This window comes from Mirounga angustirostris, unplaced genomic scaffold (genome assembly GCF_029215605.1).
Source record: "Mirounga angustirostris isolate CCGP_5_RB_7025 unplaced genomic scaffold, mMirAng1.0.hap1 SCAF_9, whole genome shotgun sequence".
NCBI lineage: Eukaryota > Metazoa > Chordata > Mammalia > Carnivora > Phocidae > Mirounga > Mirounga angustirostris.
Window position 1 is genome coordinate 95,956,095 of NW_026991717.1, and position 14,763 is coordinate 95,970,857.

Genomic DNA, 14,763 nt, shown 5'->3' on the forward strand with positions numbered 1-14,763 from the left:
ATGATACTAGGGGTGCCCAGGTGGCTCAGTCCATTAAGTGTCTGCCTTCAGCTCAGGTCATGATCTCAGGGTCCTGGGATCAAGCCCCAGGTGAGACTCCCTGTTCAGTGTGGAGTCTGCTTCTCCCTCTCCCTCGCCCCACCACTCTCTCTCTCAAATAAATAAAATCTTTTTTAAAAAATGAAATGAAATTAACTATCCTGTATTTTAGGAAAAATCTGTAAGTTTTCATTTAATACCATGTATCATAAAAGCTACTCCCCCAAATAGTCATATTGGAACAATTATAGCTGTATAATAAACTCAGTTACTAATTATGTTCATCTAAAAATAATTCCACAGCTTAAGTAATGCCAAGAATAGATATGCAGCCTACATAAACTTTAATGTTATAAAATAAATACTAAACATGCTCTGTATGATCTACTTCCACATTTCCCAAAGTGGTACAGGGGTTACATGTAACCGGGGATTGACAAGTTTATGTCAGGGAAACTTGAAGTTACAAGATAAAACACTACACATCCTCCGGGATGGGGACATACCATATAATGGATGTGAGGAACATAAGCATTTTTTTTTAAGACAAATATACATATATTTTGAAGTACAACGTAAGATTTATGAGTTTTAAAAGCAAAATAGGAAGCTTCAAAAAAATTTCCTGTTTGTTCTAAGGTTTTCCTCTGCCCATTAGGGGATACTTCAGTGAGAAAGTTGAGAAACACTGACTTAGTAACAAAAATTAACTTACTAACAAAAGTATGTTCAAGTTATTTTGAACTATAAACAAACATAAAAGGGCAAATTATTAAGTGGCTTAAAAAAATTTTATATAATGCAATACTTAAGACAGTTTAATAAAGAAGACTCTTAACTTACATGATTAGGAATATCCAAATTGCTACTAGGAAAACGGACACAGTTTCTGCACATTTTATTCACTAAGTCTTCACGAAAGACAATAATTTCTTGTGTACAATATTGAATTCTGAAATGAAAATAGTTGTTGAATTTGACTTCCTCAGGAAAAAATAGGAGATAGTTTAAAAGGCAAAATGTTTTATGATAGGGCGCCTGGGTGGCTCAGTTGGTTAAGCGACTGCCTTCGGCTCAGGTCATGATCCTGGAGTCCCTGGATCGAGTCCCGCATCGGGCTCCCTGCTCGGCGGGGAGCCTGCTTCTCCCTCTGACCCTCCCCCCTCTCATGTGCTCTCTCTCTCTCATTCTCTCTGTCTCAAATAAATAAATAAAATCTTAAAAAAAAAAAATGTTTTATGATAAAAGCCATTCCCCCTTCCCATTGTTTACCACAGCAAAAATTCAGCTAGAATCTATCTATTAATCCACTCATTCAACAGTAATTTATTGAGCTCTTCATATGTGTCTGGCACAATTCTAGGGATGAATGAACAAAACAAAAAGATCACAGTCCTCGTGCAGTTTATATTCTAATGGAGGCAGGACAGTCTGAGAAAATAAACAATAAACATGATAATTATATAAGGATATTGGGAGATGTATGTATGTAACTGTATGGGAAAAAGAAAACAGAAAAAGAAAAACAGGCTATTAGGGATCGATCATCTGTGAGGAGAAAAGGGCCAGAAGGCTGGACTATTAAGTGGGATGATCAAAACAGGCAGGGCTGATAATGGAGTCTGATTTGAGCACAGACTTGAAGGAGGCGAGAGACTTAGTCAAGCAGATAGGTGAAGGAAGAACACCATGCAGACGGAGCAGGTACAGCAGAGCCCCGAGATGGAGCATGTCGGGCATGTTTGAGGAACAGAAAGGAGGCTGTAGCGACTGGAATAAATGAGGGAGGGAGGAACTTGGAGAGGGCACAGGAGGCTAGATCATGCAGGGCCCTGACTACCACTGCCAGGATGCGGGCTGTTACTGAATGGCGCAAGGGGGTCCCATCTTTCAGGATCAGTAAGGAGGATGTGATATGCCTGTGTGTCAAAGGATCACTCTGACACATCGTTAAGAACAGACTGTAGAAGGAGGGCAAGGGGAGAAGCTTGAGACCAACTAGGAGGCTACCACAGGAATCCAGGCGAGAGAAGATGGTAGAGGGTCATAGAGGCAGAGGTGGTGAGAGGCAGCCAGATTCTGCATATATTTTGAAGACTTCCTTCAAATTTTTGAAGGACTTCCTGAAAAACTACATGTGAGAGAAACCCAAAAGTCTTTGGCCTGGGTGACTGGAAGGATAAAGGTACCACAAACTCTGATAAAGAAGGGTACAGAACAGGTCGGGAGCTGACAGGGCGATAGGTAGATGGTACTGAAAGCCTTGGGAGTGGATAGGGTCACCAAAGGAGTGAATGCAGGCAGAAAAGAGAGGAGAACCAAGGACTGGGGGTAACAGCCTATGATTACAGTGAGCGGCACATGCAGTAAATGCATAATCTTTTCACTTATCCATTGTAACTTTTCTTAAAGGATGTGTAATGAGTATATCAGTTTTTAAATCTCCATCTGTTTTTCAGCTTCTAAATTCATTATTAGTCAATTAAATCATGTTAAAATATTTTTAAATTTTGAGAAACCGGGATGCCTGGGTGGCTCAGTCAGTTAAGCATCTGCCTTTGGCTCAGGTCATGATCCCAGGGTCCTGGGATTGAGCCCCACATCGGGCTCCCTGCTCGGCGGGGAACTTGCTTCTCCCTCTCCCACTCCCCCTGCTTGTGTTCTCTATCTCACTGTCTCTCTGTCAAATAAATAAATAAAATATTTTTTAAAAAAAGTTTGGAGAAACCTAAAATAAAGAGAAATTTTCTCTATCTCACAGTACTCAAAGTTCGGAGACACGGTTTAAGAATCAAGTTAATTTGGGCGCCTGGGTGGCTCAGATGGTTAAGCGTCTGCCTTCGGCTCAGGTCATGATCCCAGGGTCCTGGGATCGAGTCCCGCATCGGGCTCCCTGCTCCGCGGGAAGCCTGCTTCTCCCTCTCCCGCTCCCCCTGCTTGTACTCCCTCTCTCGCTGTCTCTCTCTCTGTCAAATAAATAAATAAAATCTTTAAAAAAAAAAAAAAGAATCAAGTTAATTTTAAAATGAAAGGAAAAAAAGTGTAACACAAAACGGTAATATTTACCTGCAAGGATTAGTAGTAAAAACTGAAAATGGCACTCTTTGTCTGAATTCATTAGTGATGCTTTCAGCAAGTGATGGCCTATAAAAACAATTTATGTGGTAAAGAATATATCTTTGAATGGTACAAATTTTTTTTATTGTTAGAAAAATCTAAACAAAACTTACCTTGGTAAGATGGAACCAAATCCCGGATCCTCTGGACCAGGTACAAACACAAAACGACTACTAGAGCAAAATTTAACATAATTCATTAAAAAAAAACCAATTATTGCAACACTATCCAATAGTCTAAAAACAAGTTATTGCCTTTAATTCAGTAATGAATTTTTAATATTTTTTAAATTTCATGCATTTTAATAAAAAAGTCTCCAGACTAACACTGTTCAGCAGACCTTTCTGTAGTGATGGAGATGCCTGTATATACACCGTCCAAGTACCCAGTGCTTGAACTATGGCTAGTGTGAGTGAATTGTAAATTATACTTAACTTTAAATAATTTGAATTTAAAGAGACACATGTGGCCAGTGACTATCATACTAAAGAGTGCGGTTCTAGATATTTAATGTCACCAAGAAATTCAAAATATAGTTGAAAGTATCACTCTTCCTTTTAATATTTTTCACTATAAATCTCTAGTACAGTGTAACATACATTATCGTGATATGAGGATAATTTTATCTCTTAGCATACTAATTTTCTCAAATTTTTCTTTCATTTTTTTCTTAATAATCATGGATATCAAACAGAATTCATTTTTTGTTTTTTAAAAAAAAAAACTTTTAAGGGGCGCCTGGGTGGCTCAGTCGTTAAGCGTCTGCCTTCGGCTCAGGTCATGATCCCAGCGTCCTGGGATGGAGCCCCACATCGGGCTCCCTACTCGGCGGGAAGCCTGCTTCTCCCTCTCCCACTCCCCCTGCTTGTGTTCCCTCTCTCACTGTGTCTCTGTCAAATAAATAAAATCTTTAAAAAAAAAAAAAACTTTAAAAAATATAGCAGAAATCATTACCTCTGGTGGATATTTGGATATTCACATATTATGTCTGCCAAAGTTTTTAAGGAATCTAAAATTTTAAAGGGATATTAAATTTAATTTGAATATAATACACACAAATATCAAATTATATTTGATTAGATACAATCCTACAGCTTTTAAATGAAATTAAAACATTATAGATCACTTCTTATCAGTTTAGTTTATATAAATGTAGAAATACTTATTCAGTAGATCTTCAATACCTTTCAAAGCTTGAACTTGATTTTTTCCATATGGTGCAGATAAAAAATTACCACACAGAATAAAGCAGGTTGGAGGTGCTGGTGAATAACCTAAAAATAAGAGAATAAAATGAATATCAGTTTTTGAGTCTAGAAATCAGATTAAAACCCCTCATAGTTAAAGGGGTTTTTTGTTTTGTTTTTTTAAGTAAGCTCTAGGTCCAACATGGGGCTTGAACTCATGACCCTGAGATCAAGAGTTTCATGCTCCACCAACTGAAACGAACCATGAATTTTTTTTTAAAGATTTTATTTATTTATTTTAGAGAGAAAGTGAGTGAGAGAGAGAGAGAACAAGAGCTGGGGTGGGGGGCACAGCAGGAGACGGAGAAGCAGACTCCCCACTGAGCAGGGAGACCCACGCAGGGCTCGATCCTGGGACTCCACAATCATGACCTGAGCCGAAAGCAGACGCTGAACCAAATGAGCCACCCAGGTGCCCCTAACCATGAATTTTTTTTTTAATTATTTATTTATTTATTTGAGAGAGAGAGAATGAGAGACAGAGAGCACGAGAGAGAAGAGGGTCAGAGGGAGAAGCAGACCCCCGGCTGAGCAGGGAGCCTGATGTGGGACTCGATCCCGGGACTCCAGGATCATGACCTGAGCCGAAGGCAGTCGCTTAACCAACTGAGCCACCCAGGCGCCCCTGAATTTTTAATAATAAAAACTTACTAGTTTAATAATAACTTATTTTAATAACTATTATTTTTAAATAATAGTAGCAATGCTGCCCATTTATTGAGCACTTACTATATGCCAGGATCTGCAATGGCTTGATTTTCACAACATCCCTATAAGCTAAGAGAGAGATTAAGTAACCTGCCCAAGGTCTAAGGCTGCAATTTAAACCCACTCCTGTCAGACTCCAAAGCCCAAGCTCTTATCCATTGTCATACTATACTTAGGACTAATTCTTATTTCTCATGAATACACACACAAACACACAGAGTAATTTTTCAAATGTAAAAATTTAAGTGTTTAAGATGGTTTCATTTAAAATACCTCACGGGGTGCCTGGGTGGCTCAGTTCGTTAAGCGACTGCCTTCGGCTCAGGTCATGATCCTGGAGTCCCTGGATCGAGTCCCACATCGGGCTCCCTGTTTGGCAGGGAGTCTGCTTCTTCCTCTGACCCTAACCCCTCTCATGTGCTCTCTCTCATTCTCTCTCTCAAATAAATAAATAAAAAAAATCTAAAAAAATAAAAAATAAAATACCTCACTGCTGAATCAACATTTACAAGAAAATAGACTACTCAGAAAGATACATTTTTTAACAATTTAGTTTTAAGATATGACCCCTTGTACTGAGTTCAAAAGAGTAGAAAAGAATGGCACCCACCAGAAAACATGGTGTGAAGTTTGCCCAACACTTCTCCTTGGTCTAACCAAACATCAGATATAAACACAAACATGGCATCTTTATTCTCTTCTTCTAGTTGTTTAAGTTTTGCAGAAGTCTTCACAGACGTATTAGAAGGCCCTCCAAAAAAATTAATATTTCCATAGTATGCCCTAGGTAATGATGACACAATATTAGCTTCTACCCTATATTCTGTTGGAGAGGTTTTTTTTCTTTCGTTCTTTTTTAAGATTTTATGTTTAAGTAACCTCTAGAGATCGAGAGTTGCATGCTCCACTGACCGAGCTAGCCAGGTGCCCCTTTTTGGAGATGTTTCTCTAATAATCTTACAAATTTAGCTTCTTTCTCTCTAATGAGGTTATTTTCCCCTCTGTGTACATAGTACCATGAAAATATACTATTTGTAGCACTTGAAAAACAAACATTTAAATGTCCTAAAATAAGAAATACAAAAACAGTAAATAAATACTTAATAGGTTGTATCTGAGTCTTTTAAAACTGACTAGAGCAAATATTAAAATAAATCATAAGCAGGCAGGGAGCCTACTTGTAGAAAACAAATTAAGTCTTTATGTTAACATGAAAGTTATATTCCGCTAAGTGTTTTCCTATCTCTTATTTCAGTTGAACTTCTAATCAACCTTACAGATAAGTGAGACAGGAAGACTAGAAATCTTTCCCATAAAAAGCCAAGGTATGGAGATGAGACTGAAAGTTGTCAGGAATCAATGTGCTAGTTTTCAGTTACATACACAGCCCAGTCTTCTGACTCTCACTGTCTATTACTTTTTGCATCTGACACAAAGCCTGAGGCCTTATAATAACTGAGATACGATATCCTATCTTACATTCACTACTGCCAATATTACAAAATTCCCATAGAGCTGCAGTCCAGCATCTTATACCTCGTAGTACTAGAGGGTTCTGTGGGTGGAAATCCGAAGGCATTGACATGAAACACCTGATCTTCAAACCAACCTGAAAAAAGATAAGTAACAAATCACCTTCATTTGTCCAATTCTCCTTCTCATTTGAAAGAAAGAAACTGGAACACAAAGCAGTAATGCTAAACTTTTGTCTCACCCTCTGTCAACTAACTACAGAAGTTGCCAGTCCCCCCAAGCTACATAACAGCTTCAGAGCCAAAGACAGTCTCAGTTCTATATAAAAAAAAGGTCATGAAATAGAAATAGGTTCAGAAGTAAAACTTGCCACTTCTTAATTTCACAATACATGTTAGAGTACAGAGAGATAAGGTATAAAGTTTAGGAAATGCTTCATTTTATGACCCTATGTAAAATCTGGGGGTTTTTTTCCAACTTTATTAAGATGTAATTCACATGTCATTACACTTTACCCTTTAAAGTATACAATTCAGTGGTTTTTTTAGTATATTCACAAGTTGTATAACCATCACCACTGATTTCAGAATATTTTTATCACCCCAAAAAGAAACCTCAGGCCCATTTACCAGTCTGAGAGTTATTTAATGTTGTCAAAAGTATGCTCTTATAAGCAATGTTCTCCCAAATTATGTTAATATATTTTAACCAAGGTAGAAATGCTTTTATTGTAATATGATGAGGAGGACAGGAAAAAAGTATACTGACTTACCTTCTGCTAAGACAAAGCATGACTCTGTGTATAAGCCACTGTGGAACTGGTACACAACAGTTGAGGAAAATATTTCTGTGCTTGAGGTGATGATAAAGTCAATACACATTCTGGGCCCAAAGGCCTTCTAAATAATAAATGCAAAGGCTTCACACTTGAAACTGTGAATAGATGACAGCTTTAAAAATTTTAGGTTTAAATGTCCCATGTCTGATTCTAAGATGTAGTTTGGTAAAAGTGACAGTATGGCATTCTTAACATGTTCTAAACTTCCTCAGTGATTTGTTTGGATTCTCCAAATAAGGGAGAATTAAAGTTTTTTTTTGTCTCTGGCTAGGATTAGGTCTGGATTGCTGTATCATCGCTATACGGAAGTTACAGTGGGAACCCAAATAGGCTAACTTGAGGATGATATGGAATCAATATCTCCAATTCATGTAACATAGATTTAAAAAAATAAAAATAAAGGGGCACCTGGGTGGCTCAGTCGGTTAAGTGTCTGCTTTCGGCTCAGGTCATGATCCCAGGGTTCTGGGATCAGGTCCCACACTGGGCTTCCTGCTCAGCGAGGAGTCTGCTTCTCCCTCTCCCTCTGTCCTTCCTCCCTGCTCATGATCTCTCTCTCTCAAATAAATATCTTTAAAAAATGAAAAAAAACTACTATCATCAATCTCAATAAAGAGGGCACCTGGGTGGCTTAGTTGGTTAAGCCACTGCCTTCGGCTCAGGTCATGATCCCAGGGTCCTGGGATTGAGTCCCACATCGGGCTCCCGGGGAGCCTGCTTCTCCCTCAGAAGTTGCCAGTCCCTTAAATAAATAAATAAATAAATAAATAAATAAATAAATAAATAAATAAATAAATAAATAAATAAAATCTTTTAAAAAAATCTCAATAAAGAAAACCATAAATAAATATATAAAAAGGATATAGCTTTACTAAGATCCAGTTGTACTGTTCCTGTAGGATCTTCCAGAAAAAATTTTCCCTAAAAACGTTAAAAGAAATATGTCTGTATTTATGTAAAAATGAATACTAGGTGAAAATAATTAAAATACAACATTGACAACAGAAAACAGTAGAGTACAGTAGCTTTTTTAAAAATGAGCAATTCCTCATCTAGGCGTTTCCCTTTGCTAGTCTGGTCGCCTCAGATTCATCACTTGACTGAGACTGAGCCTCCTCAAGGGTACACGGAGAATGACGGCTGCAAATCCAGAGAGGGCAAGCAGGACGCTGGCGGACTGCCCTGCGGGCCTCACCAGATACCTCCACCTGACAGAGTCAACAGTGTCCCTCTCCCAGGGAGCAGAATGTGGTCTGCAGCCTTGCTTGTTCAGAAACTCGGTCCTCTTGGTTCAACCAGAGGTCACTGGGGACTACTTTCAGACCACGCAAATCAGTGGCCTGTATAAGACTCTCCTTCCTGATGTCTAGTCAGGAAACAGGATGCGGGGGCAAAGGCTACTTGCTAACTGAGGCAGGAGCCTTCCATGAAGAACACGGCCCTGTACACTCCGCAGGAGTGCTATAGTAACTGACATTTCACCAGTCCCAAGGCTGAAAACCAGTCTGATGCTTATTAAGTTTAACTCACCTCTTTTAATTGGGTTATCATTCCAAGAACAATCACATCTCCAATTTTGGTTGTACTGCCCAAGAGGGTTTCTATTGTTTTAAGCTTAAAATAAGACAAAATAAATTCTTAAAGACTGAAAATAAGTTTTTTGAAGAAACGAATATTTTTATAAATAGGTAAATTTTGAGTACACATTTCAGTATTTACACCACTGTACAGCAGAAAATCAAATAAAACTCAGAAAATAGAATTTATCCTATAAAAAGCTAAAATACCAACTCAGGCTCTTAGCAATGACTCAAGTCTCATACCATATTACAGCAGGTTCCCCCTTATCCACAGTTTCACTTTTCGTGATTTCAGTTACCCTCTGTCAACCATGGCCCAGAAGCAGATGGTCCTCCTTCTGATGAATTGTCAGAAGGTCAGTAGTAGTCTAAAGTTACGTCATAATGTTTACATCATTTATCTCACTTCATCTCAACATGTAGGCATTTTATCATCTCACATCATCACAAGAAGGAGGTGAGTTACAATACTATCAGAAATTTTGAGAGAGAGACCACATTCAAATAATTATTACAGTATATTGTTATAATTGTCCTATTTGAGTATAAATTATTGTTGTGAATCTCTTACTGTCCCTAATTTATAAGTTAAGCTTTATCACAGGTATGTATGTGTAGGAAAAAACATGGTATATACAGGTTTTGGTGCTATCTGTGGCTTGAGGCATTCACTGGGGGTCTTGGAACATATTCCCCAAGGACAGAGAGGGACTACTGTATTCTGAATAATGATAAGTGCATTTACCTTTAAAATATAGAAAAGAATATAAATTTTATTTATTTGGTCAATACCTCTTGCAAATTAGTGGGCTATTTAAAAAGTTATATTAGTATTTTGGAAGGTTGTCATTATTATTTACATTCTCAATCTGACCATTATATTTTTTCATTAAGTTAAAGGTGGTAATGATTAGGACACTATTTTTAAAAATCTTTTCTGGGGCGCCTGGGTGGCTCAGTTGGTTAAATATCTGACCCTTGATTTCAGCTCAGATCATGATCTCAGGGTTGTGAGAGCCATGCTGGGTGAGGAGCCTGCTTAAAATTCTCTCTCCTTCTCCCTCTGCCCCTCCCCCCACACCCTCTCCCTCCCTCTCTAAAGAAAAAAAAAAACTTTCTGATGCTTTTTTTTTTTTTTAAGATTTATTTATTTATTTGATGGGGGGGTAGGGAGGGGCAGAGAGAGAGGGAGAGAGTCCCAGCAGACTCCATGCTGAGCTAAGCACAGAGCCTGATAGGGGGCTCGACCCCACAACCCTGACAGTGACTGTGTTGCTGGAACAAAAGGGAACAAAGAGTATAGGAGTATAAAAGTGGGAGGAGTGCATGTGACAGAAAAAATTCTCCCTCTCACCTCTTCCTCAGGCCCCAACACCCCTGTGGCCTGTCTGGCTATCTCATTTATCCTATAAATATTGTTTCCTTACTGCCTTAAGTAAACTTTTCACTTCAACGGATAGAGCACGTTTTAGCTGAGTAAGTGTGTGGTGGTCACTAGAGGGATGGGCTGCAACAAGACCAGGATTTTGGAGTTCGAGTGAGGGGAGGAAGGGTAATGTTGATAGTTGATCAGAAAGCCAATGTCATATCCAGCAAATAGACCAGGAGGACTAGGGATCTGTGTTGGTGGCCGGAGACCATCTGGGGGCTACCACAGTCTCAGGGCCTGTCCCAAAGAAGGAAGTGGTAGCTTCTATTAGAGATTTGCAGGACCCAGGACCCAGAGCATGGACTTGATTAACAGTGAGCCTGCCCAGGTCAGTTAGTTGGTTAAACAGTTACCAGTGATTCATTTACATTTAAATTTTAATAAATTAAAATTAAGCAACAAATATTTAACTTGTATACTTACACCCCCTAAACAACTAGGGTAATGTTCTAACCTGGAATTTGCTTCCGGTTTCATCAGGGTGAGAACCTATCACTGGAGGAGTAAATAATTCATGTCTGTGGGTCCTCTATAAAAAAGAAAGATTCACATGAATTACTGAATCAGACATTTTAAACTAAAATTCATTAAAATAAAATTTGAAAATTCATTAAAGTAGTACTCTGACAAAACACTGTCCTTAACCTAATGTTACTACCCCCTAGTCTCAACAAATTTGAAAGCCCCCATATTTTAATATACAAATACTTAGCAATGCAATTTTGAAAATAAAAAAAGTATTTAAAATAATTTTTTTTTAAAAGAAAAAGCTCTATTGTGTAGCTGGCAGCAGTGCACTCTCAGCTGAGGATATGAAGACAAAAACCAAGTGTCAGCCTCAGAGCACAGGAGTCTGTGAGAGAGAAAAGTCAAGGGCCACCATACAACAAAGGACCCCAGGCAAAAGGGGGCATTTAACGAGACCCTAAATGATAAATAAGACTTTGCTAGTAAGAAACCAGAGACAAGACATTTCAGGCAGAGGAAGGGATTTTATACTCCTATACTCTTTGTTCCCTTTCTTGTAACTCAAGAAAGAGTTACAAGAGTAAAAGAGTATTTGGGCAGTGATACAAAGTTTAGTATAGTTGGCTCGCAAGGTGCACAAAGTGGAGTGTCAGACAAGGTAAGAGATGAGCTGGAGCCTCTGTTTGGGGAACCATTCCCCCCGCCCCACTGTGGTCCACTGAGTTTAGCCAGGACTGGTGTCCCTTCCCCCTTCTGTAAACAGGCCACTAAGGCCTAGTCAATCAAAGTCCTCCACCCCTTAGCCAGTGAATGGTTCAGGGTTGATCAAGCGCCTCAAGCTAAGAGCCGCTAGGAGACTGTTGCTAGAACTACGAGAAGAGAAGAGCTCCCTTTCCAAGTGCTGCTGAGGCTACAGGGGCCTCTGTCATCTCATAGGGAGAACTTGTTTGAAAGTAAAATCAATTTTTTAAAAATTGCTGGGTGATGGAAAGAGATAGATGCTTCATGACGTGTGAGATCCTGGATCCAGCCGTGCTTGAAACTGGTGGACCTCTAAAGCCAATAAATGCCTCTTTCTGTTTTAGTTGGTCTGAGTTTCTGTAATCTCCAGTAAAAGAGCCCTGACAATACAGACTGTATGCCAAGCCAGGAAGTGTATCTTATAGACAATGGAAAACAAAGATATTGAAGTAGGATAATAATACGATCAGATTTGCTCTCAGGGAGATAATTGCAATAAATAATGTGAATGGACTAAAATCCAACCCTTTTATTTCACAGATAAGAATAAATGAGGCTCAGAAGGGTTAAGTGACACACCCAAAATAATATAATAGGCTTTAGAATGTAATTTTTAAGGGGTGCCTGGGTGGCTCAGTCAGTTAAGCGTCTGACTCTTGATTTCAGCACAGGTCATGATCTCAGGGTCATGAGATAGAGCACAGAAACAAAAAAGAAATGCGGTATTTACTTGAGCATCTTCTCTATGGAAAGCACTGTGCCAAATGTGGCAGAGAAAATAAACAAGGGGTGTCTGATAACAGGGATAAACACCCCAAACGCAAGGCAGGGCTAACTCTAGTAAATGCTGTAGGAGACATACTGACATAGTGGTTTAAAGCAGGAAGAGATTGCATCCAACCGATCAAGAAGAGGTTTAGAAAAGAGGAGGAATTTAAGGCCTTTCCAGAATTAGGAAGGTTTCAGTAGCAGAGAAAAGAGGGAAGAGCAGGCCAGAGAGTGAATAGTATAAGCAAAGTTACAGAAGAAGGAGAAGAAATGAACAATAATTCTGTATTTCATTTTTGGTTTCAGCACAGAGGAACTTTTAGAGGAGAAGTAGAGATCTGGCCAAAAAGATGCAGTGGAAGATCTTAAACACTAAATATAATCTGTATTTAATTCAATAGGCAGTAAGCCTCCTTCTTGAAAGACTTTTGTGCAAAATCACGACAATACCAGAGCTCTACATCAGGAAGACTGATCTGGCAACATTATGTAGGTGATGGAAGCAGGAGAGAATAGGCATCCCCAGTGCTCACCCTCTTCATCCTTTTTCAGGCTTCCTCCTGCTGCCCATCCTCTCCTTGAAACCTTCTTACGCTTCTGCCATCTAACACCATCCTGGCCTGGCCCCCTCAATTCTCTCCTCTTCCCTTCTGCCGCCGCCTCCCCATAGCTGCCTCTCTTTCCCAAAGGGCCTCATCCATCCCTGCAGCTCTATCTACTCCTCTGGGCAGATGGCCCCTACATCTCTCTCTGCCCAGATCTCTTTCTTCAGCTCCAGGTATACTTTTCACCTGACATCCCAGTGGCAACCTTAACTCAAATGTTTAAAACAGAACCTGCATCATCTGCATCATCTTCCCCAACATTCCCTTTTTCTTTCCTTTTCTTTTTTTTTTTTTTTAAGATTTTATTTATTTATTTGACAGAGAGATAGCGAGAGCAGGAACACAAGCAGGGGGAGTGGGAGAGGGAGAAGCAGGCTTCCTGCCGAGCAGGGAGCCCAATGTGGGACTCGATCCCGGGACCCTGGGATCATGACCTGAGCCGAAGGCAGACGCTTAACGACTGAGCCACCCAGGCACCCAACATTCCCTTTTTCTTATTTGTTAATGTATTATTCTACTGTCCTACTCTCTCGGACTCACAACCTTAATCATCTCTGAGTTTTGCTCTCTCCCTTCTCCTTCACATCCACTCAGTCAACATGAATGATGGCTTCCACTGCTCCGGTGGGGTCCCCCGTCTACAACCCTTGCCATTTCCTGCCCCCCCACCCCAGCTGTCATTTCTGGCAGGACTAATACCACAGACTCCCCTAAGTCTTCTCTCGCATTCTTAATTCATCTCAAAATCTTCTGGGAGAGAAGTGCTCACAAAACCCAGCTGTGATTGGGTCTCTCTCTGATATTCCAAGGCTCCTTGTACCAAGAAACCAGATTCCAACTGCCGAGAGCGGCATCCAAGGCGTTCCCACAATCTGGCTCCCACTTGCCTTTCCAAACCTATCCTATGCTACTCTTCTTCATGAGCCTTCCTCCAAACACAAAATGGACCAACTGCTCATCATTTCCTGCAGAGTCCACTATTTCCCTTTGCTGTGTCTTTGTTCACACTCTTACCACCACCTTTTCACCATTTCGTGATCCACCACGAGATCAAAGCAGGCAAGGCCCATGTCAAATACCATCATTTCCCCAAAGGCTTCCTTTCTTTTTCCAATGAATACATTCTGTTTGTATCTCTTTTACAGCACATATAAAATTCTACTTTATATTTATTTGTGTCTTTAACTTTACAGACTGTAAGCTGCTAGAAGCTAGTATAGTGTAGTAGGCCAAGGTTGGGCTCCAGAGTCAGACACACTGGATTCAAATCCTGTCTATACCGACTATATGTGATCTTTGGTCAAGTTCCTAAACTTATCTAGGTCTCAGTTCCTCATCTGTAAAATAAGGATAATAGTGGGGCACCTCGGTGGCTCAGTCAGCTAAGTGTCTGCCTTTGGCTCAGGTCATGATCCAGATCAGCCCCGCTTCTCCCTCTACCTCTGCCCACCCCCACCCACCCCCCACCCCTTGTGCTCGCTCTCTGTCAAATAAATAAATAATATTTTTAAAAAATAATGGAAAAAATGAGGATAGTAGCATTTATACATACACTGACGTTGTGATGATTAAATGAGGTAAGTATGTCCATAACATGCTAAACACAGTGCTCGGCATATTAAAAGTAGGTAATAAATATTAGCTGCTATTTTTATCATCACAAAAACCATTGTTTTTATTTCTGTATCCCCCATATGGTTTCAAACATAGAAAGCCCAAAAAGAGTCCATTGAATGACAAACATTGGACT

General features: G+C 39.7%; 1 protein-coding gene across 4 annotated transcripts in view; it reads right to left on the reverse strand.

Moving 5' to 3' along the window:
• POLE2 (DNA polymerase epsilon 2, accessory subunit) overlaps positions 1-14,763 on the reverse strand; it is a 28,223-nt gene that overhangs the window by 5,916 nt on the left and 7,544 nt on the right. For 2 of the 4 annotated variants that reach the window (XM_045900791.3, XM_064570999.1), the window contains exons 6-16: positions 10,886-10,960; positions 8,953-9,036; positions 8,287-8,343; positions 7,357-7,405; positions 6,648-6,720; positions 5,722-5,894; positions 4,341-4,430; positions 4,111-4,165; positions 3,270-3,329; positions 3,106-3,183; positions 883-991 (exon numbers count right to left, since the gene is read on the reverse strand). In XM_045900791.3, the coding sequence (XP_045756747.1) occupies positions 883-991; positions 3,106-3,183; positions 3,270-3,329; positions 4,111-4,165; positions 4,341-4,430; positions 5,722-5,894; positions 6,648-6,720; positions 7,357-7,405; positions 8,287-8,343; positions 8,953-9,036; positions 10,886-10,960 (903 nt within the window). The remainder of the gene's footprint in view (positions 1-882; positions 992-3,105; positions 3,184-3,269; positions 3,330-4,110; positions 4,166-4,340; positions 4,431-5,721; positions 5,895-6,647; positions 6,721-7,356; positions 7,406-8,286; positions 8,344-8,952; positions 9,037-10,885; positions 10,961-14,763) is intronic. The other 2 variants (XM_045900792.3, XM_064570998.1) reach the window with 2 other exon arrangements.